Source organism: Tiliqua scincoides, chromosome 2 (genome assembly GCF_035046505.1).
Source record: "Tiliqua scincoides isolate rTilSci1 chromosome 2, rTilSci1.hap2, whole genome shotgun sequence".
Taxonomy (NCBI): domain Eukaryota; kingdom Metazoa; phylum Chordata; class Lepidosauria; order Squamata; family Scincidae; genus Tiliqua; species Tiliqua scincoides.
The window spans coordinates 152,309,896-152,334,071 of record NC_089822.1 but is presented as its reverse complement, the minus strand read 5'-3'; the positions used below and the strand labels follow the sequence as shown (position 1 = coordinate 152,334,071).

General features: G+C 44.8%; 2 protein-coding genes across 2 annotated transcripts in view; one reads left to right on the top strand and one right to left on the bottom strand.

Moving 5' to 3' along the window:
* PGS1 (phosphatidylglycerophosphate synthase 1) overlaps window positions 1-23,441 on the top strand; it is a 46,741-nt gene extending 23,300 nt beyond the window's left edge. The window contains exons 5-10 of the mRNA XM_066615979.1: window positions 2,619-2,808; window positions 3,186-3,364; window positions 7,704-8,237; window positions 14,728-14,876; window positions 20,164-20,306; window positions 23,351-23,441. Coding sequence (XP_066472076.1) covers window positions 2,619-2,808; window positions 3,186-3,364; window positions 7,704-8,237; window positions 14,728-14,876; window positions 20,164-20,283 — 1,172 coding nt within the window. The 3' untranslated portion in view covers window positions 20,284-20,306; window positions 23,351-23,441. The remainder of the gene's footprint in view (window positions 1-2,618; window positions 2,809-3,185; window positions 3,365-7,703; window positions 8,238-14,727; window positions 14,877-20,163; window positions 20,307-23,350) is intronic.
* Window positions 23,201-24,176, bottom strand: part of DNAH17 (dynein axonemal heavy chain 17) — a 122,790-nt gene continuing 121,814 nt past the window's right edge. The window contains exon 80 of the mRNA XM_066612860.1: window positions 23,201-23,532. Coding sequence (XP_066468957.1) covers window positions 23,285-23,532 — 248 coding nt within the window. The 3' untranslated portion in view covers window positions 23,201-23,284. The remainder of the gene's footprint in view (window positions 23,533-24,176) is intronic.

Below are 24,176 nucleotides of genomic sequence, written 5' to 3'. Positions count from 1 at the left end.
GAATAATGTGTAGTATTGTGGACATACCTTTGAAATGCAAATATCTTGGCCAGCTTTATCTTCATGAATGTCTGGGACGAATGTTAAAACTTGTTCTTCCAGACTGGTTTTTGTTTTATATCTTCGAGTGTATCTTCTGTGAGGAGGGAAACCCTAAGGATAAACATATGTGTGTATTGCTGGAAATGGCACATGCTGTCAAAGGCATAACCTGGGCAGAGCTGGAGGGGCACCCACTCCGGGTGCCACGCCAAGGAGGCTGCAAAAGCAAGGAGGCCATCCAAGATGGCGACTGCAGCCTCTACCTCTAAGTGATTTTTCAAACACTTAGAAGAGGCAGCTACTGCTACCTCTAAACGGCAGGACACAGCCACTACTTAGGTGGCTGCAGTGAGCATGATCTCACTTCCTGCTGCTCCCTAGTGCCTTCTCCTTTGGTTTGGAAGGAGGAGGGTGGCTGGAAGCTAAATTGCACCGGCCACCACCTCTAAGCAGCAGCAGCTGCTTAGAGGTGGTGGTGGTGGTGGTGAGTGAAATCTTGCTTTCCGCCACCTCTGTGACAAAGGCATGAGGGGGGTGGCAGGAAGTGAGATTGCAACTGTAGCCTATAAGCAGCTGCTGACTTGGCTGCTTTTTCACTGTGCTCTAATAGTGGAGCGCACCAAAAAATCAACCAAGTTGGTGGCTGCTTGCCTGGAAGTAATTGGTGGTGATGTAGCGATGACAACTTTGGCGTTTATACTCAGTTGTGCTGTATGTGTCTGGTGCCTTAGAAGCAAAATATGAGAAATGCTGTTGTGGAATTCACAACAAAAATAAGTGCAATCTTTGCAAAATCAAACAGGGAGAACAGCTCTTCTCAAATTATGTATGAATCAATTCTTAGCAAACTGGTTGTCTGCATGAAGGACAGGTGTGAATGCAGCCCCAAAGCATTTGATTTCAATTTATTGCACCTTGTGAAACTTTCATGAATGTGTCCAAGAGCTTGGGTTTGGAAACATCAGTACAGTGGGGCTCTGGATCCGTGGGTGATCCATTCCATGGATATAAAAATCTGGGATGATTAAATCAGTGAAGGAGGGGGACGGGTGCACCATAATAACTTACCTGGGTGCTGTACCTGGCCCTCCAGAAGTTGTGTGCGGCCTCCTCGGAAGCTTCCCGGATGCAGCCAGAAGTCACCGGCATGAACAGAAAGTGACTTCTGGTTGCATCTGGGTGGACTTCTGAGGCCTCCAGCCGCAGGCTCGGCATCCACTGATAAGGAGGGCCCACTGTCTCTCTGATAGAACACACCCTCTCATTCGTCCCAGTTCTACATGAGGCTAAAACATTGACTTCCAGAATGCGTTGTATTTGAAGGGTTGATGCAATTAATTTAGTCTGAGTAGCAGAGATTGCACTGTCCCTTATGTTGGTACTGGTTCAGTTCCGGAGGTCTGTACATAAATTGAAATGTAACAAACTTGAAATATGTGACAGCATGGACATCCGTTGACTCAGACATTTGTAACTCAGTGAGCCAGTGTATTGATCCTTTATCTCTTGCTGGTTAAGCTACTTTGAAGTTTCTTTTTAATTGAAGAGCAGTATATAAATATTTTTAGTAATCAGTATGAAATGTATGCTTGATAATTATCTCGAGTTTGAACCTTTTAACCTTGGAAGTTACTATGCAAATATAATTGCAAATAACCCCATTGATTTCAGTAGGACTTGCCATTCCTATCTGGACTACATGTGGGAGCATTTTCTGGGAATTTGCAAACTTTCATAGGCATACAACTTCCTCTTGCACTTTCAGCTACTAGCTTCTAATTGAAATATTTTGACTACACCTGTTGCTAAACCTTGCAGGAAAAAAGCAGCCGCTTCACTTTCTGGGGTTTTTTTTTTTTTACACATCTAACCTGTATTTATTTGAATAGCCACTCAAATCATAGCCATATCTTTCATCTATTAAATGTAGGCAATTATCCCGCTATTAACTTCTGTACTAGAACTAAAGAGTACATCTTGGGATCTCTGGCTTCTGTTTCCTTCTTGAGTTTCACTTTGCCACAATTGGCAGTAGTGATAGAAGTTCAGGTTTTTGTGCTGCTGTGAGCTAATTTTACCGCAGCTGGAGGAGGGTTACTACCTGTCAGTCCTCACAGGCAATCGCTTGCCTGTTTGGGGGGTTCTAAAAATTAAGTGCTATAAAACATGGTTTGAAAAAGCAGCTCACTGAAACTCAAATTGACAAATTGGAGCAGAAATGCAGGTGTGTGCTGCTTAACAACTGTTCGCTTAACGATGGACCATGATGGGGTCCGTCTGTATGATGGGGTTCAAGCACAGTAAAGATGCTTTAAATGAGGCAACCACATCTCCCATAGCCTGCAGCAGAGTGTCTGTTTACACAACAGAGTGTCTGTTTAATGCAAAGAAGAGGCAGTCTGTCTCCAGTAGCCTGTGTCTGGCAGAGAGTGTCTGTTGACACAACAAAGGCAATAGATTGGACTGAATGTTCACTTAATGACCCAATATCATAACAACGGGATTGGAGAATGTATCCCCGTCGTTAAGTGGTGCACACATTTATAGCTAAACATTCATTTTCTTCTGTATCCCAGGCCGGAAGAACTCCAGGACCATGCTTCTTCCACTCCTGAGGAGGTTTCCAGAACAGGTCCGTGTCTCTCTCTTCCATACCCCTAACCTACGTGGTCTCCTCAGACTTCTAATTCCTGAGCGCTTCAATGAAACCATTGGGCTGCAGCATATCAAGGTCTATCTCTTTGATGATAATGTGATCTTGAGCGGGTGAGTCCCTTGTTGTGAGGAAATAATGGGGATCTCTGGGGGGAATTGTCTAATCTTGAGTAAAGCAGAGGGAAAGCTGGAGCATACTACAAACCTTGATGTTTGCTTTGGACGTGTTGCATAATTTTGGTGTAGCTTTCCTTTTCACAGTATCACAATTGGATCATGGCTGCTGTTTCTGAGGGAATGCCTTGTGAATTTTGATTGTCTTGCCAAGCAGGATTGGGAAAGTGGGTGGGAGAGGCAGTCTCTGCATACAGACATTGATGAATTTCCTGTAAACATTTTGTTATGTGTTTGTGTTTTGCTGAAACAAATGACTTTTGACTTGTGTTTGCTTTTTCTGTTGGCATTTTTATTGCCCTTTTCTCCTTCAGAGCCAACTTGAGTGACTCCTATTTCACCAATCGTCAGGACCGCTATGTATTCCTGCAAGACTCTCCTGAGATCGCAGACTTTTTCACTGAGCTAGTAGATGCTGTTGGGGATGTGTCCCTGCAGTTACAACCAGATGATACAGTCAAGGTGATGGAGGGGATGGTGCATCCTTACCAAGGTAGGAGGACCATCAACCATCCAATTTGATATAGGCATATTTTAGTTGGTACGACATACCAACTCAGCCCTTTGAGTCCAAGTAGAGCTCAGCTGTTCCTAGCCTAGGTTTCTTTCCCCTTGTGCATCTCTGAGTATCAAGTTTCCAACTCTGAGGAACAAGCAAGCTCTAGTATTTCCAAAGGGAAAAGGAATGCTATCTCTGTAGAAAGAAAGGTGATGAAGTTGGGATGTAGTCCAGTGTGTCTTGCATAAAAGTTTGCTTCATTCTCCAGTAAGGGGTGGGGATCTCTCATAGCAGCACTGGGAAAGACCCTTTGAAGAGGTGCTGACCATCAGAATAGACAGTATGGAGACCCTTGAACTTGAGATGGTGCAGGTTTGAGCCTGTATGGTTTGTGTGCAGCACGTGTGCTCTTCCATTCAGTTATGGCTTCTTTCAGGTAGGTTGCTGAGCTTAGCCCCTAAATGTGCGTGCCTTTTGTTGGTATGGTCAGGTGGGAATGTAACTTGGTTATGGAACTAAGGGCGCAATCCTAACCTTGTTTTAGGCCAGTGCAAGTCCCTTACATCAATTCTTTGAAAAGGTCAACAGGCATGTGGATGCGGGAGAACCCGTGGACATTATATATCTGGACTTTCAGAAGGCGTTTGACACGGTCCCTCACCAAAGGCTACTGAAAAAACTCCACAGTCAGGGAATTAGAGGACAGGTCCTCTCCTGGATTGAGAACTGGTTGGAGGCCAGGAAGCAGAGAGTGGGTGTCAATGGGCAATTTTCACAATGGAGAGAGGTGAAAAGCGGTGTGCCCCAAGGATCTGTCCTGGGACCGGTGCTTTTCAACCTCTTCATAAATGACCTGGAGACAGGGTTGAGCAGTGAAGTGACTAAGTTTGCAGATGACACCAAACTTTTCCGAGTGGTAAAGACCAGAAGTGATTGTGAGGAGCTCCAGAAGGATCTCTCCAGACTGGCAGAATGGGCAGCAAAATGGCAGATGCGCTTCAATGTCAGTAAGTGTAAAGTCATGCACATTGGGGCAAAAAATCAAAACTTTAGATATAGGCTGATGGGTTCTGAGCTGTCTGTGACAGATCAGGAGAGAGATCTTGGGGTGGTGGTGGACAGGTCGATGAAAGTGTCGACCCAATGTGCGGCAGCAGTGAAGAAGGATTGTTCCAGCACGAGATAGGATTGTGCTGTAATTTAACTCAGCCACTGGGAGTTGGGATTATCTTCTTAGCTCTTAGAGTGGTACTTGGGAGTCTTAACACATCTTCATATCTGTGACACTTGATGGTAGCATGACAAGAGGAAAATGGCATTGATCTGGGAAGTCTTTGCAGTCCTAGTGCTTTCTTCATGGTGTTGGGTGTATTCTCTGGCTTGTGTAGTTAGAAGGAAACATTCTGACTGTGCATTCCATATTTTGCAAACCTGTTTTCCTGGAAAAGCAGGAAGCAGGGGTGGCGGAAGAGAATTTTTCAAGAAATGCATCACTCCCAGTATCATGCTACTTCCTGGAAAGTTTGTGATTGAATACACGTGTGCTGGATGTTGTTGGTGAGAATGTGTCTTGTATGACACACTTGTCAGGGAAATGCTCTCCCTCTGCTACAGCCTGAAGAAAGCTAAGCTCATTTAATATAAGTGTGAAACGCTGGGCTGTCACCATCCCCTGGGGGCTGTTTTCCAGGTACTGCCAGCAACTGAGGCATCTTACTGGAAACAGGGTTGCTGAGATGACTGGTGCCAGGTGAGAGTTTCACAAGAGCTGATGCGTTGGGAATAGGTGAGAGGAGACTTCCTCTTCTGCCTGGGCACGCTAAATCATGAGAGCAAGTTTGGTTTTAGCTGGCAAATTCCCTTTGACTAGCATAGGGGTGGGCAAACATTTTGGCAGGAGGGCCACATCATCTCTCTGTCACCGTGTTGGGAGCCAGGGAAAAAAGAATTAATTTACATTTCAAATTTGAATAAATTTACATAAATGAATACATTCGAGCTGGAACATATGAATGAATGAATTTTACTGAGCTTATTTATAACACACATGAGAGCTATAATATAGGTATGTAGAATCACATGAGAACAATGAACTGTTTGCCACACACCTCTGGCACAGTGAAAACATACAGACCAAGTCAGAAACTCATGGAGACATAAGTTATTCCGAGGCAGTGGGGAGGGGGTTTAAAATTACACCCGGGGAAAAGTAGAAACACATGAAGACATGAACTAATGCGTTTGAGACAATCATGAATGTGTTTTCGCCAGACATGACAAACCAGAAAAATGAAGTGGGTGGGGTATAAACGCCTGCGCACGCACTTCCAACATAAAGCACAGATTGAGATATAACTATCATAGGCAAGGAAAAACATGGAACGCCTAGGAATTTGATTTCACCAGAGACAGCAAACCTAGCCCATGGATCTGATGGGCACACTCTCTCTCCCCTCCCCCAAACTTAAAGCAGAGATTGAGACATAACTGTATTAGAGGCAAGGAAAAACATAGAAAATTTTTTAAAAATCAGATATAACTGAGGGATGAAATGGGAAAACACCAGAGATTTCCAATATTTCCCAAACAGAAAAGGGAGACTCGGGAAGAAGCCATGCTGCCGAAAGCCACACACACCTGAGAGAGCAGAATAAAAAAAGTAAAAGCAGATACATCTGATGAATGAAATGGCATCACCAAGGAACACAATGGGAGGTACCAGGCACTTATAAGTTTATTGAAACAGAAATTAACCAAGCCAGGAATGGGTAGGGTTGTGAAAATAATGATGGGAAAAGGCAGTGATGCACATGGGGGAAAACAGCATCTGGGTAAAGCAGTCCAGAAGCACTTACAAATACTGGAGGGAAGGGGGGTGGAAGAAATGATCCTGCAAAGCAGTCCCAAAGCCACCAAATTATTAATACAGACCAGGGAAAAAATCCCAAAAATGAGTATTTCATCTAGGCAGAAACTCATCAAGGATGCGGAGGTGACAAGGCGCATCTAGGGATTATGCAGGGGCTGCAGGGAGGTTGCGAGGCAGCTATGGAGGGGGAGAGGAGGAGGTGGCGTCACCAGGAAAGCTCACCCAGGCTGCAGAGGAGGTGGTGGCAGCCTCACTGGGGAGCTTATCTGGGCTGCTTGTGCTCTCCCATTTACCCCAATACATGGGACCTTGAGGCAGCGACAGGCTCTCCCAAACCTTTCACTGTTGCATGTGCTTTCACATTCAAGCAATATGGACAGGCCAGTCTTGCATGTGCATGAGGCCTTTTCTGAGGTTGAACTCATGCAAGACTTGCAAGGTCTCACGTGAGTTCAAGACCTGCAAGCCTTGCGTTATCTCAACCTTATAAAAGGCCTTGCACAAACGCAAGGCTGGTGTTTTTTCCTTTGTCTGTGGAGCTTTGCAAATGCAACGCTCAAGGCTGCAGAGAGGCGACCGTGCCTGGAGCTGGTGTGTCAGGCCGGAGTAGGCACGGCGATTCTCCAGCAGGCCAGTTTGCCTGGGGGGGGCACCCCTAGGGTGGATGTGGGCGCCCCACAGGCCGGGGTTTGCCCACCCCTGGACTCGCATGTGAATCTTCTCCCCCCCCCCCCATTTTTAAAGAGTGTGATGACTTTCTAGTAGGCCTCCTTTCTGTTTCATTCACATACGGGTTAAATGACAGATGCATCTGGAGCGTCTCTTACACTGAGTAACCCAAACCAAGCGGTTATACTGCTGTCAATGCTAATTGGGCCACATGTCTCTATAAGGCAGAGAATGAAAGGAAAGAAAAGCCTAATAGACTTTTTACTAGCAATACTAGAGATTAAACCTAGTATATCATCACAAAGTAAACTTTCAAATTGATCATTTTCACTGGGCAACAATTCACTTGCAGTACAACTGTGTATACATCTAGTCAGAAGTAGATTTCATGAACTTCAGGAGTTCTTACTCATAAATAAGTGTGTACAGGATTGCAGCCTTAGCTTGCAAGGAACTTTCCGAATCACCATCTTAAGACTGTCCCATATTGCTTAAGAAATTTCAGTTTTCTGCAGTTGGCAAACTCCATGGTACATTCTTTAGGCTAGAAGGAATGCCTCCAATTGTTTCTGTCGCCCAGTCTTCATATGGAAGAACTGATATGTTCAGAGTTGCTGGATGCAGGCTTCTTTTGGGATGTGGGTGTGTTCTTCCTGTATCTTGTCATGATCTAGCTTTTGCGACCCTTGGGTTTAAGGAGTCATATTGGTATTCCTTTTGTTCTCTTTGTGGTTTTCCTCAATTATATAGAAGTTATACTGTATAATGTTCATTTGGTCTCATTCATACCCTCAGGAGATAAGATGGCCTATTGTGAAGCAGCAAATAGAAGAGTCATGGAAGTGATCAACTCAACAAGGAACCGTCAAGAGCTGCTGCACACACAGACTCTTCATGGTAACCAGATGGAAGGAGAAATTCCATTGTCCAGAGATGCAAAGGCAGTTGGTGACCAACGACCTGAACCAGATACATGGATTTATCCCTTGATACAGATGAAACCTTTTGGGATTCGGATAGATGAGATTGTCACAGAGACCATCCTGATGGAAGCAGAGCGAGGTGCCAGCATATATCTCACCACAGGCTACTTCAACCTCACACAAGCCTATATGGACCTGATTCTAGGCACCAAGGCGAAGTACCAGATCCTTCTAGCCTCACCAGAGGTGAATGGGTTCTTTGGGGCCAAAGGGGTGGCAGGTGCGATCCCTGCTGCCTATGTTTATATTGAGCAGCAGTTCTTCAGTGAGGTGTGTTATCTGGGACAGCAAGGGAGAATCATGCTGCAGGAATATTTTAGAAGTGGATGGACATTCCATGCCAAAGGTGAGATGTCTTTGTGGGAGGCACTGAATGCAGGCAGGATATCCAAAGAACTGTCATTTGGGCTGTTCGTTGAGGTGGCAGAATATTTTATCTGAACCCTGAGCTGATGCACTGTATTCTGTTCAAATTTGAATCTGCTTAGTGTGAAGAATCTGTCCTAGTGCAATTTCATGCCAAATTCCTAACCCAGAAACAAAATGTTACTCCAACACTTCCATCTTGGATGATTTTGGGAAGCATCAAAAAAGGCTTGAAATAGGCAGTAGTCTTCATCTGATAGATTTTTTCAAGATGCCCTGCCAGAGATTGTTGGGAGTCCCCCGTCTGTGAGAGTTAACTCACAGAGGTGGTGTGATAGCTGCGACATGAACAGTGAATTTGGGTAATGGACTTCTGAACTGATCTGTGGCTGCAAAACTATTGTAGCATATAATGAGTAGAGTTTGTCTGGGTAGTTTTGAATAAGTCTTCAGTCTAGCTATAAATAATCTGCCAGTGAGCTTTATAACTGACAGCTTCTGCCAGTGGAATGCACATTCCAACACAATCACCAGGATCTGTGCATCACATGACCTTGTTACACTCACTGATGCTGCCAGTGAGTGCAACAAGGCCACCAGTGCAGTGACTGGCAGCAAAGACACTGTCCGCCAAGTAACACCAGGTAAGGCAATGGTGGGAGCGGGTAGTGGGGGAGATGGGGGGAGTTTCTGGGTGGGGGATAGGAGGTAGGATTAGTGTCACTCGCATGCAGCCGTATCCTTTGCCTCTCCCTCTTGGCAAAATAGATGGGGAAGAACTGAGGAGGCCCATAGGAAAAGCAGAGGCTTTCACCAGGGTAATGGAACAAAGGTTTCCTAACCTTGAGGAGATGTCTGCTAAACCTCCCCATTGTAGGATGCAGTGTATGCCTTCTTGGCACGCATGCATCTGTGGTGGTGGGTGGAATTTAGTTAGCATTGGGGCCCAAGTTAGGAAAACAATACACCACCTAAATATGAGCAAGACTAGTGCTCCAGCTCTAATCACTATGTTAGAAGAGAAAGGAAGAGGTGGCAAGTATCTGATGCTAGATTTGGGAAAGGTGAGGCTGGAGAAGTAATTTGATCTGATGCTGTTTCTTCCTTTCCTATTGCAGTGATGTAGCAGTTGGGAAAAGAGAAAACGGTATTGAAGGCCAATTGTAGTGTAACTTGGGAGTTGACAAATGATATCTGTGATGTGAGCTGTTGCTTTCTTCTCAAGTTGCCAGCTCTTTCCCTCCAAGCTGCTTCAGAAAGCATAGAGAGAAAAGATGGCAACCCAAGCACATAGAGGGAGAGGAGGAAGCTTTTCTTTTGTTCGGTGACCTAATTGGCCCCTTTACTCTGGGGAATGAGAGTGAGGAGGGTTGCTGAGCTCGGGTATGCGACAGAACAAGTCCCTTCTCTCACTGCTGCATCCTTATTGAATGCTTCAGTCTGTCCCTTCCTTTGTGGGAAGGTGAAGTGGAGCAAGCAAGAAGATCGAATGAGGCACATCATAGAGATGAGGTTGGTGTGGAGGATATGGAGGGGGGTGGAGAGAAATGAGTCATATGTGCCTGACATGTTCAGAATTTATGTGGAAACATGGAATCATGGATTGTGCAAACAATTAGAGGAATACACGTGGTGGTGAATTTTGTAGTCCTTGCTAAAGAGCTGATGCACTTCCTTCAGACTTTGAGATACCAGAATCCAATTTCTAGGTGCTCCAGCAACAAATTTTTCACCCAGCCCTATCTTGACTTATCATGCAGACTAACTCCTAGAGAACACATGGTATCCTATAGGGAGGTATTTTTAATCTCTACCCTTGTGTCATGGCAGACCACTGAACCTAAACTACAACCCTATCAAGCATGTGTGGAACCTGTGATTCCACATTAGGCTCCCTTTTGCTGCTCTGGTCTCAACCCCCCCGTGGCTCTAATTTCTTATTAAGTGGCTGAAGCCTTGTAAGACAGTGGAATTAATCACACTATCCTCTCCTTGGACTTCTAGCCTGCAAGTAGACAAATTCTGCTCTGGAGAACATTTTGAAATTCCCACAGTCAGCTTTCTGTTGCACTGAGGAGCTTGTCTGTGCCTTGCAGTAGAAACTGGATTAGAGCAAACCAAGCAGGCCTCGGTTCCCTTGAGCATGCCCCAAAGGTCACATCCTAATGGGCTCCACTTCTCCAGGGATCTCTGCTTTTGTTTGTCTAAAGTTTGTGCTGTTAATGATTATGGGAATGCTATCTTCCCTGCCTCCTTCCTGCAGAGTTGCTGGGAAGAGGCTTGGAGGAGTGGGGAAAGCTGCTGACTAAGCCCTTCTTCCTTAAGAAAACATGCTCATGTCTTTACGCATTGGCGCTTAACCACAGCCATGAGAAACAGCCAGTGATGGGGCCACACAGATAACAAAAGAGCGTGACTTACATTGCACTCATCGAAGAACTTTCCTGTCAGCAGCAACTCTTTCAGATGGGGATGGAGCCAGGGTGCAAGACTAGAATCTCTTGGCCTGTACCATATGAATTCTGCTGTATGGTAGAAGACCTAGATGCAGCAGGGGTATCTCCCTAGTGCTGGGGCCTTTGTAGGCTGTTTCAGCCTCTGTCCACCCAATAAAAGTAGACTACAGCTCAGCATTTGAGAATCTGATATTTTGCCATCATTCCAGAATTGTGTTTAAGCCATTTCTGTCCAACATTGCGTATATGCAACAGGGACCAAATGTGTATACCTGTGGGCTGGGCAAAAATGGGTTAAGTGTCTGTGCCTGAACCACACTAAATGAGAGCAAATGTCAGTTTCAAGGCACTTTGTCAAGTGAAAGGTGCTGTTGCAATGAATGTAGCAGGAATTGTACCTTCAGTACCTTCCATGTTTTGGCTTCTCAGTGCTGGTAGTAACCTGAGCTCTTGCACAGGGAACAGCTTCCTATCACTGTGTGCCAGCTCAAGTAATGTTGTCATTCTAAATGGTTGGTGCTGTGGAGAATTCTGGAGTTTTCCCAACAAGTGGTGTTGAACTAGCAAATTGCTAGTTTAGTAGCATTGCTTTCTCAACCTCGTGGGTGAGGAGGAATGTCTGAGAATTTCTGTCTAGAAATTCATGGAGCTGTTCGGAGTGAGGACAGAGTTGTAAGCAGGCATGAAGTAGCTTGATCTGGAGTTACAGGCATCTTTGCAAGAAGGGCGAGTATGTTGTTAGAGGGGAAAAAGCAGTTATGCAGCTATGTTCGAGGCAGGTATTGCTTGAGGCCCAGATAAAGTGGCTTTATTTCAACTGAATAAAAATTGAGAAGTTCTTTAGATTTCCCCTTCTGGAAAGGTGATTCATGGTGTGAGCAAATTCACACTATTATAGTCGAAGAGCCATGGCCATAACAGGAGATGTGGTTGTCCCCTGAGTCATGTGCCTGCAGGCATTTCTCCACCTCCATTCTGCTTTCAGCAGATTGACCTGCTGTCTGAGTAGGCATCACTTGAGCAACTGGACACTTCTGCCTTTTTAAAAATTGGAGAGGGGGAATGCTTAGGGCTACAAGAATAATGTGTGGGTTTGAATGCAAGTCCCTCTACTGAGTATGTCAAGGAAATTGTGGGTGATTCTCCTTATTAAAAACACGTAAAAGCAGTGATTTTTGTGAAGCTGCTGATCATGAATAAAGGGTTTGTTTGCCCTGGCAGAGGGATGCAAAATAGGCACTGTTGTACAAGTTGAAACATGGGCATAGTGAATTGAGAAATCAAGGCCATCATTCACAGCAATTCATTCATATACACAGATTGCCAAAGAACAGCAGCAAGTATCTAAGCTGAAACTAGGTAAGTTTCAGCCATATATGTAAGTTTAGCACTGTAGTAGCAAATTGAATAGAAACTGTACAGAAGTGATATTCACTAGGCACCCTGGCAATTGGTCCTCTGGATTTGGCTCTCTGGTCACATTTGGTTGTAGTGCACTTTGATCTCACCTGCTGTCAGTTGCTTGCATGCTACAGTTGATTGATCCTGAGGTTCTATTTTATGTTCTCACTTGATAGGAATTGTTGTGGCAGGTCCTAACTGAGAACTGGCACCTGGACTAACTTTAGACTTTACCCCACTAATGAGAAGTAAATCACTAAGACCCAGTCATTTAGAAAGGCCTATGGTTCTTGATGAGTGTTGGAAGACTGTACTCTTTTGTGGGAATGGAAGAGGAGGAGAAAGATGGCAAAAAAGTGTGCTCTACTCTTGAGTGGACAGATAGAACAAAGAAGGACAGAGGTGACTGTCAGGGCAAAGGCCAGCATCTAGGAACAGGCAAGGAATCTGCCACTCTGTCTTGGTTTGTTTGAGGAACACCCAAGCTCTGTTTCAATTGGAAAGCTTTCTGTCTTGGAGGATAAGCCAGTTTTAGAGCCACAACACTTCTGCTGTGGCATGATGTGCTTGGTAGTCATTGCTGGGGGACAAGGCCCTTGTGAAGCAGAGGCAAGCCTTTTCTCTAAAGAAGCCAGTCATGCAGTCTTTGGCCATAGTCTGACCTATTTGCATACTCTGCTAGCTGGTAGGTAGCAGGAAGGGACTGTCCCTCACAGAGCCAATAATTCTTTCCCATGTGGCACACAAATATCCCAAGTTGGATACCCACTGGGCCAGGAATGGGCAACCAAAAACTTCAGACAGTTGTATAAGCTTGAGTATTGGCCTCTTGTTCTTTTAATCCTCAGGATTACTAATAATGATGTCAATATAATGTTAACTTATGTGTTAACATAAGTGTTAACTGTGTTAACTGTGTTTAGTATGCACTTAACACAGTATCAGTGTTATTAAGAATGTAAATGAGCAGGAGAATTGCTCTGTTGTTTTTGTCTTCAGGTGCACTGGTGGCATCCTATAAGTGCACCATGCCCATGCAATCTAATGTTCATGGTAATGCTAGGTCTGTTATCATGGTTTATCTTATGCATCTTCATTAGCTTGCAATTCCTTTCTTCTTCTTCACGATGCCTTTCCGGTAATGATCCTTGAAACTGAGCAAGCATTGTATTCCGAATGCAGTCTGCCCCAGTGAATATATCTTCCTTGGTGGAGGAAACCCTGTTTTGTGTGTGTGTGCGCGCATGTACATATGTATGTACTGTTTGCTTTTTGTGAAGATGGCAACAGGTGGCAGCTATACACTGATCATTTACTAGACTGTGTAATGGGGGCAATTTTGCATTACTTTCTGGGGGTAACCGGAGTCTTGGAAGCATGAAGAGTACATTCACTAGACTTGGCACAGCAACAGTTTGAAACATGCAGCCACACTCGTTTCAAACACTTCAATGACAGTTCATCCCATTGAAATAGTTGTGGTAGTAAGTGAACCATTCAATAGCAATGCAGAATTTCCTTTGAGCTAGTGGTGCCTTGTTTGTTTTCCTTGTAGGGAGTAATCAGCAGGTATGTGTGCTTCCACTTGCTCTGAAGAAAGTAACATGCAGAACTAATTCAGTGTTGCCAGGGTCTGAGGTCATATCCACTGGAGTGGTTTCTACTCCAGATGTTGAGCTGAGGCTGACTTGGCAGGCAGCTGCCGTTACCTCTAGTAGTTAGGGCAGTTTTGTTTTACTCCAAATGAATACGTGTGCTCACAGATTTGAGAGGAAGAGAGCTGTTCTTTGGCATACAGGTATAGGTTCTGTAGCCCCCCCCCCCAGCGCATTGGTTGCTCTCATCTAAGTGGGGCAAATGGCTCTCTAGAGCTGTGGTGGCCAAACTCCCCACTGCTGTGCAACAGAAAAGTGTTCGGACCACATCTTTCTGTTCCATCTGGGCACCCCATGTAGTACTCCACGATTTGGGGACTGGGACACTCTGGGCAGTTGTATCTGCTGCCTGGTGACCCAGAAGGCTGTGCAACAAGACATTCAGGCAGATATGACTACCCAGAGCATCCCTGGCCCCCCAGTAGTGGAGGACTACATGCGGAGCCTGGGCGGAATGGAAAGGTCTGCTCACTGGGTGACTCCTGGGTCTGGGTTCGAGCAGCCCTGCTCTAGAATGACATGTTCTATGGATAGATACTAATCTCTTTGCTTAGAATGAGTTTGGGAGCTTGAGTAAGTTCAGCTGAGCTACTTTACTGCTAAGTATGCATTTAGTGTAACTTTGGGAACCTGTGTATGAGGTCCCCATGCACACAAAGAGCATGAAATGAATTATCCCATAGTGTAAAAACATTATGCTGCATATTATTAAAGAGGTCAGAGTTAACCCTGTGCCGTAGCCTACGAGTTGGATACTTCCCTTGCAGTATCATACATATTTCCGGGCTCCTTATGTAGTGACCTGACCCATTTACACTGCCAGTAAATCGAACAAGTTGTTTGTGTGTGTGCGTGTTTGTTTTCCTTTTCAAACACAAACTATTGTTTGAGACTCTTGGTGGCTACCATGGTCACTTCCTTTGTCTGTCACATTTCCTTTCTCCATGTTTTCCTGCAGGCCTCTGGTTGTACCTGGCAGGAAGCAGTCGACCCTGCTTGACTCTGATTGGCTCTCCTAATTTTGGATACAGGTCGGTTCATCGAGACCTGGAAGCACAGGTTGCAATTGTGACAGAAAACAAAGCATTGCAGGAGCAGTTCCATCAGGTGTGTGGCAAATGGGTGGGGATCTTGTGGGTGTTGTGATTAGGGTTGAGGGGCTGAGGGGGTTGAGGGGCTGAACTAGGGGAGGTATTTGCATTAAAACAGGCAGTAATTCAAAGGGGCTTGCATGAGCTGCGACTTGAGATACCAGTGATGATGATGAGTTACCTCTGGCAGCTGTTGTGAACTACAACAGATCTGGAGTAACAAGAATAGACTGGTCCTGGAGGAGGAAGAGAACATGGGAAAAACTGAACATAAAGCTTCTTTGGCCCGGAAGCATTTTTATTTCTTGTCTGCTTGGGCCTGGTGGTAGTTGTCCCCATCTAAGGAATAACATATGAAGTCTAGTTATCCTTTGACTTCCCAAGAGTAATCTCTGTAACTGTTTCCAGTAGCTTTCAGTGTTTAGATAACCCACATCCTGATACATTTTGTAATAAGATGTAGAATTCCTGGCTTCCTTCTAGCACTTTCCCCCCTACAAATCTTTGGGGAGGACTGTAGTCTGTTATCTTTCCCTACATGCAAATGTCTGTTTTCCCTTTTCATGTGTTCCTTTGTGAGCTTTAATTTAGACTTTGGATTCTTAAGGTTCATAAAATTATTATTGCTCTGGGGTTGTAGCATTTCCGTGTAAATGTTCCTGTAGACTACAAGTGGTATTAGGCCGCATGAAGTATCTGTCTTTTTGTTTGCATGACCTTGATTCCCACTTCCAGTCACTTGCTTAGCCTAGTTTTTGAATTGCCCTTTCCGGGTCTAGATAAATGTGGCAGTAAAACAATTGGATTTGTGCAGGTATTTTTTCCATTATTTTTGTGATCCAAATTTCATTGGGATTGCTTACACTAGATTGAATTTGATCTGGAATGCATGTGTGTTTTGAGAAAGAGTCATGCAAATGACCCCCCCCCCCCCCCGGTTTCTTACTGGATGTTACAATTGGCTTACAATTGATTCCTGGGCTGGGGCACTTCGCTTATGAGGAAAGGCTACAGTGTTTGGGGCTCTTCAGTCTAGAAAAAAGACGCCTGGGGGGGGGAAATGATTGAGACATACAAAATTATTCAGGGGATGGATAGAGTGAATAGAGGGATAAGAACATAAGAACATAAGAACAGCCCCACTGGATCAGGCCATAGGCCCATCTAGTCCAGCTTCCTGTATCTCACAGCGGCCCACCAAATGCCCCAGGGAGCACACCAGATAACAAGAGACCTCGTCCTGGTGCTCTCCCCTACATCTGGCATTCTGACTTAACCCATTCCTAAAATCAGGAGGTTGCGCATACACATCATGGCTTGTACCCCATAATGGATTTTTCCTCCAGAAACTCATCCAATCCCCTTTTAAAGGCGTCTAGGCTAGACGCCAGCACCACATCCTGTGGCAAGGAGTTCCACAGACTGACCACGCGCTGAGTAAAGAAATATTTTCTTTTGTCTGTCCTAACCCGCCCAACACTCAATTTTAGTGGATGTCCCCTGGTTCTGGTATTATGTGAGAGTGTAAAGAGCATCTCCCTATCCACTCTGTCCATCCCCTGCATAATTTTGTATGTCTCAATCATGTCCCCCCTCAAGCGTCTCTTTTCTAGGCTGAAGAGGCCCAAACGCCGTAGCCTTTCCTCATAAGGAAGGTGCCCCAGCCCCGTAATCAGCTTAGTCGCTCTCTTTTGCACCTTTTCCATTTCCACTATGTCTTTTTTGAGATGCGGCGACCAGAACTGGACACAATACTCCAGGTGTGGCCTTACCATCGATTTGTACAACGGCATTATAATATTAGCCGTTTTGTTCTCAATACCCTTCCTAATGATCCCAAGCATAGAATTGGCCTTCTTCACTGCCGCCGCACATTGGGTCGACACTTTCATCGACCTGTCCACCACCACCCCAAGATCTCTCTCCTGATCTGTCACAGACAGCTCAGAACCCATCAGCCTATATGTGAAGTTTTGATTTTTTGCCCCAATGTGCATGACTTTACACTTACTGACATTGAAGCGCATCTGCCATTTTGCTGCCCATTCTGCCAGTCTGGAGAGATCCTTCTGGAGCTCCTCACAATCACTTCTGGTCTTTACCACTCGGAAAAGTTTGGTGTCGTCTGCAAACTTAGCCACTTCACTGCTCAACCCTGTCTCCAGGTCATTTATGAAGAGGTTGAAAAGCACCGGTCCCAGGACAGATCCTTGGGGCACACTGCTTTTCACCTCTCTCCATTGTGAAAATTGCCCATTGACACCCACTCTCTGCTTCCTGGCCTCCAACCAGTTCTCAATCCACGAGAGGACCTGTCCTCTAATTCCCTGACTGTGGAGTTTTTTCAGTAGCCTTTGGTGAGGGACCGTGTCAAATGCCTTCTGAAAGAGGGATGTTCTTTTCCCTCTCACGCAACCCCAGAGCCAGGGGACATCCACTAAAATTGGGAGAGTTAGAACAGACAAAGGAAAATATTTCTTTACCCAGCATGTAATTAGTCTGTTGAACTCCTTATCACAGCATGTGGTGATGGCATCTGACCTTAATGCCTTTAAAGGGGAGTGGACAAATTTCTGGAAAAAAAAAGTCTATCATGGGTTACAAGCCATGATGTGTATGTGCAACCTCCTGATTTCAGGAAGCAGGCTACCTCAGAATGCCAGATGCAAGGGAGGGCACCAGAATACAGGTCTCTTGTTGTCTTGTATGCTCACTGAGGCATCTGGTGGGACACTGTGAGAAACAGGAAGCTGGACTAGATGGGCCTTTGGCCTGATTCAGCGGGGCTTTTTTTTATGTTCTTAAGGTTAAGTTTACGTTCACATCTGAGGTACTGGAAATGGGAACCAAAAGTTCAATTGAAAGTGATGTGTAAAACTTGGTGGGAACATTGTTTGAGTCATTGCCAGCGTGCATGGGCAATGTAGGAATTCAAGCTGAAAGGGAAGGATCCAAAATTTTGTCTTAACAAGTCAGCTACTATGTAGGGGTCACCCTTGGCCCGCCTGCCTTCTTCCATGCCCTCTGCACAAGCCAGAAGACTCAAGGGAGAAGTTGGTCTTGTGTTGTGCTGGTTTTGCAGAAGGCAGAAGCAGTACAAGCACCACACCTGCATCAATCCTCTCCTGCAAACAACCTGCCCCTTCACCAGAGTCCTTTCCGATGTGCAGAGGAAGTTGGCAGAGGGGCCGGGGTTTCTTTCCCATCATGCAAGGGCTCTGAGTGTTTCTACAGGTTGGGGGAGGGAGGGTAAAGAGTGCAAGTGGCTTGTGTCACTGCTTTGTGTCTTCCAAAGCCTTGTATGAGGCGAAAGAAGCCCCTATCCCATAAATATCTGCCAAAGGACTTGGGGGGAGAAATTGGCTTGTTTCACTTGGTGTATTGATTTCATTTTATATATCATGATCTTTAGAAGGTTACAAAAGTCCAGCTGCGTGATGCAAGACAAATTAGAACCACTAAGTATAGAAGACCTAATTGAGCCACCTACATGTGCACAAGCCATACCTGCTATAAGATCCCTTCTTGCTGCACTGCAAACTGATACTGCCTTATACCTTAGATGATTTATTGAAAGGGATATCATTGGGACACCTTATGACCACCTAATCTAATTCAATGTCTGTAACTAAATTAAAATACTTTTTCTGTCTTTCTGGTGGATGGAGATGCAGATGTTCTTCAAGCTGCTGCTTGAATAGTCGCATTTGAGAAAAATAAAGTTCTTTCTCTATGGGACTCCCCTTACCCCCAGTAGCTTGTAAGGCTTTTAAGACAGGTATCATGTCATGACTCTTGTCCAGTACCTAGCAAAATGCTCTTTTTCCATCCATATGCATGTCACTCTACATAGAGTGAAAAGACATGGCCCCTACCTTTTTTAGGCAGGAGTCAACAGGGGAAAGTGATTGTCTCAGTTACGTGTACTTGAGTTTAGTTACAGTAGTGAATGTGGACGAAGGCATGGTGCCAAAGGCGTCCTGGAACAGGTGGGTTTTGGAAGGGGCTTGAAGGCAATCAAGTGAGGAAGTATTTCCTGTGTGTTCCGGGAGGCACTTCCAAGCATACAGGCCCGCAGGAGAGAAAAGACAAAGGGAACAGCAAACTTTTGAGAGTGGTGGAGCCAGAAGAGTGAAGGCGACAAGCAGGATATGAGAGGTAGGGAGGGACAAGGGTTTTGAAGGGAAGAGCAAGGAACTTGTGCTGAATCTAGGAGCATAAAGGAAGCCAGCTAAGAAGGGGAGTGTGATGTGGCTGGTGTGATGAGCAAGATGACTGACCTTAGTGGCAAAGCTCTGGATGGAGGAGAGGGACAACATGAGTCAGTGGAAGACCAAACACATAAATGAGCAGGGGCAGCACAGAAGGTTCGTGTTCACAAGGACAGTAGAACTGAGGCTCACAGTAAATAAAATATGCTATAGGTCTTGCTCCCATTAGAGTTTAACTAGCTTACAGGAAGTAGAGTATTATGAATTTGAACGCAAATTGAAACCTTATGCACTAGATTCACTCACCTGAATTCAGGGAAGTTATAACACGAGTGGCTCCTGCTACAGAAGGAAGGGGGAGAGGATTGAACCATACCAGACTTGGTGTGCCTGGCTTGTAGCCAGGCAAGAGTCCCTGTATTTTTGTCAGGGTTCTGAATATGCAGATACCCATCTTGCTAGTTCAGATGAGAAAGTGTCCTCTTTGATGTCAGTGTTGCTTTCAAATGCTTTGTGGTGGAGCCAGTGCAAGGGAAGCCCTCACTTTCCTTTCTGGCTGTATTGCTTGTACTTTGAAAGGAACTTAGCATTTCTGGGAACTGCACTGAAATCTTGGTGGCACATTCATTTTAAAATGCAACCTAGGAGCTCTTTCTGAAGAGAAGGGAGTAGTCTGATCTCTAGAGATTAAAGTCAGGCTTCCTTTCGGATAATTATAGCTTGGTTTGGCTGTGTTACAGGAAAAAAATAACTGTACGGCTGTATCTTTCAGTGCTTTCCTCCTTGGTCTGTTTGTATACATGTAGGCTGGGCTCTGAGTGTGCAATTACTTGGGTTTGGCTCAGCTGGCAGTTGAGATGTCAAACTTTGGAAAGCTCTGGTAGGCTGCCCTACCAGAGGGGGATATGTAATGGTGGGGAATATCTAGAATCCTGATCAGACCTTGGACTTTGAGGCAGATGGAAGTGTGAAATTCCTTTAGCTGGTGAATCTTGAGTTCTCATGGTTGATGCTGTATAAAGGTCATACTTGGCTGGCCATGACGAGAGCAAATGCTCAAATTCCTGAAGTAGTTTTTACTTTTATCTGTAGGAGCAGGAGCAGCTTTATCGGTGTTCTGGTACCGTGTCTGCCTCGACCTTTGAGCAGCCCAGTCGATATGTCAAGTTGTGGGTAAAGATGGTGACACATCTGATCAAGAACTTCTTCTGAGAAAGGAGAGGCTGGTTCTTTATGTGAGTGTGTGTCTGTTGCATCTTTGCATCCTCTTCCCCTTGTCAATTATTTAAATCAACAGGAAATAAGAATTAATTACTTAATTGTTTTTCTTTCCCAAACAATGCTTTTCATGTATAGCATAAAGCCCTGTGCTGAAAGGCTTATAATTAGATTATGCTGCTGTGAAACTGGATTTGTTTCATGTCAGCCTCAGCTGAAGTTCTGTTGGGAAAAGGTGAAAACTTGCCTTTTGACGTAACTGGGTTCCCCTATGGACTTGAGCACAGCTGACTTTTGGGAGGTATTTCTGAGCACGGACATTTGTAGCACTTACTATATTTTCTACGTAGAAAATAAATATGCTTCTCATTTAAGTGGCGATGGGGGGGGGGAGCACCAGGTGTGAAAAGACCCACCAGCCATTTCTATGCTTTTTACTGAGAATGGGGTAACTTAAATACCCATTACCATTCTAAACTGATATGAGATATATGTATATTGCATTATTTATACCCAGGTATCTGAAGTGGCTCTAGCAGGGAGCAGGCTGAAATGGTTTACTTTCAAGAATTCAAAACAAAGTGTCTATGAAAGGCATTTTACTTCAGTGAATTATTATAGCAAGACTCTTGTTTCTTGCTTGATTTTTAGTTAAAGGGGTGTCTGCTGGGGCCATGAATTCTCTGCATTTTTGCTATGAGCAGACTAAGCCTGTGTTTGCAATTATCTTCTGTATTTAGAAGAGCATCTGTAAAATTTATTTACTCCTCTCTTCCCTGCCTGTGTTAGTATGGAAAAGGACTCTGGGCTTTAGCAGCTGTTTGTCATCACCATCACAGTCTCTTTTTCTGAATTGACTGGACACCTATGTGTAGTTACTGGTAGCTCACTGGATTTCTTGGAGATGCAGAGGCAGAACATCGAGAGTACCTGTCCAAAAAGTAAAATTCATAAAGCGAAACAAAAACAGAGAAAGCAAAAAATTAACACGAGGAAAAAACCTTGGAGGTTTTCAGCCAGTATTACTGGAGACCGCCTGGGAATACCGGGTGCTGTAGGCTTATACCATAGTCTTTCGAGACTGAAGGTTGCCAACCATATGCTGATGGTTGGAAATATACAGGAGCATGTTTTCCCCCTTCCCATTCTGAAACCATGCCTACAGGATTTAAATCTTGGGAGAGGAAAAACATTGTCTAATTTGTACTACTTCTTGAAAAGGTTCCCTCTGAAGTGATGAACCAGGGTTTGCCGCTCAAGTGAGAGAGTGATTGAAGGTTTGCTTGAAACAGCATCAGTTGGACTAGTAGGGCCTCATGTGAGTGAGTAGGTTTCCTGTTACTCCTGCTGTTCAGTTCCAGTATGTTCATATTGGTCAGCCACAGGAGTACCTGGGCAGTTGCTGTCATGAAGGGGGTAATCTCTCCATTATTTGCTTCAAACAAACAATGAGAGAGGAGTCTTATCCTCTGTGTGGCTTCAAGGAAGGTTGAGTGCTAAAGGAAAAGTTAAGTTCTACAGTCCATACATTATGCAAACTTATTCTGGTTTTACTAGTCATGGGGAACGGAGAGGAAGCTCTACCTCACCTGAATGTTACTCAGCAACTCCTCTGGCTTCTGAGTCTTCAGTAGGCATTGCCCATGTGATTTTGGAGGTGGTTTTGCAATTCTGCATACTTTAATGCAAGCTGCATTCTGCACTTTTGTCTGGAGTCCCATAGAGCTGTGGTATAGAGCTCTATACCACAGGGGGTGGCCAGATGTGGCCCGTAGCAAGCCTCTTTCTGGCCCGCAGCCAACCTCTTGTCCCTTGAAAGCCTCTGGTCCACTCAACTGAACATGATCACAATTGTGCTCTGATTGTGTCTGGAGGGTATTCTGAGGGCCAGAGAGGTTGAATGAAGGAGCCCATTCATTCATTTATTCACTCATCTAAGTTCCATTTATTTATTTAAATTTTATATTTAAATTTTTTTCCGGCCCTCCACACCACACCAGATATTTGATGAGGCCCTCTGGCCAAAATGTTTGGAGACCCCTGGTATAGATAATGGCTCTAGTCATAAGGCCTCTTTGTGCCTCTGGTTATGTTCCTAGGAATGAATGAGCTTTCTGATCTTTTTCTCAAATATAGTCATGGCCAAATACAAATAGCTTGTGACTCCACTCTGCAATTATGCACATTTGAATGCTTGTAACTTTTGTGAATTTCCATTTAGTGCAGCTAGTTTTTCTGCAGTACTTGAAATATTTCAGGAAAGATAAAGGCACTAGAAAGCTAGAACAGGAGAGATGGTAGGGCTGGAGGGAAAGGAGAGGTAGCAGGTAGGAGTTATGGGGAGACCCAGGACATTGTAACTAGTGTATTCCTTGGTTTTTTGTCCTTCAGGCACTGTGTATTTTTTTCCCCACAAGAGTGAAGACTAGAAAGCTGCTCCTGGCAGTCATTGTGGATGACTGTGTTTAAACTCCAGGTACTTTCATGCCTCTTCTCCCCAAGAGGCCTCCTGGCTGCAATGCAACAAAAGTCCTCTCTGGCTTGCCCACATACAGTGATCCATCAAATCGCTTCTAATAGTGCAGAGGAGACTCAGGAATGTTGGACTAGGATGCACCCCCTGGATTACACTCTGGCACCAGTGCTGAATGCTACTGTAGCACAAACAAACCAGCTGAACACTAAGTTATGAATTTGAAGTGGGAAAGGAATCCAGCTAGCCCTTGCAAATGATTGCACACAAACCTTTTTGTTCTTCCCTGTGGGCTGGTGCTGAGCCAGCACTGACTGGATATGTTTCCTGTCACTGGCAGCTGGCTCTCATAAGTTATGGTAACAGTACTGTGTATACCCACCTGAGTAGCAGCTTATCACATCAGGCACACTTTCAAGGAATTACTTTTATTGGCAATTTGCAAAGAACTTTCCTGGCCCGATTTCTGGACCTAGGGGATGACATGATGGGAGTGGGCAGGCTCTGCTCTCAACTGGGGCATTAAACTTGTAAGAGCAAAGCAACTCCAGCAAGAATCCACTTAGCTGGCTTCTCTTTTGTCTTTAGGTTGAAGGTCCAGACGTAGGTGGGGCCTCGCATTCGGGTCTTGTACACTGGACACTCGTACATGTTTTTGGTATCCATGCGGTCCACAGGAATGGCTTTGATGAAGATGACTGGCATCGAGGGGGTCAGCTCCTTCAGGCGTGCATCACTGATGACACCGGTCTGAATATCCCAACGTGCACCTACAGCAGAACAGAGCTGTCAAGACAGTGGCTAGTTGCTTCATCTGAGAGGTTTGGTTTGCTGCAAGTGCTAGGGAAGCTCTGCACCAACAACCTGCTATCTCTAGCAGCATGGCTAAAGGCTAAACGCCTTGACTTGGATGTATCTTTGCTGCTCTCTCAATTTTTGTAATGCATTTGCATTGTTATGAATGAGCTCTTAAAAACTGGATTTAAACTCTGCCCTTGCTTTCACCTGTTGCAAGGTTGTGTTTAGTGTCCCTTTACCATAGAAAATGGCATACTCATCCTTCCTCAAGTTTCCTGATTTAGCCTTATAGACAACATGAACTTAAGCCCATCTACTCTCAACTAAGAGCATTCAGAATTCCTTAGCCCCCTCTAAAAGTAGCTACTGGAATACAAATGTTTCTCTTCAACATTACATTCCAAGCCTTAGATACACTTACATGAGAATTACTTGACTGTTGAAATTAGTTGTGTTGCTAATAATTCCCAACAATGCTAAGGAAAACGGGCATGTGCTGCCCCCTGCTGACACGCTAATGATGATATGAAATAAAAAGGCAGCTACCCAATGTATGTCTAGCTATTTCTTTCCAATCAATCACCTTACTTTGAAAATACAGATATAGAATTAATTG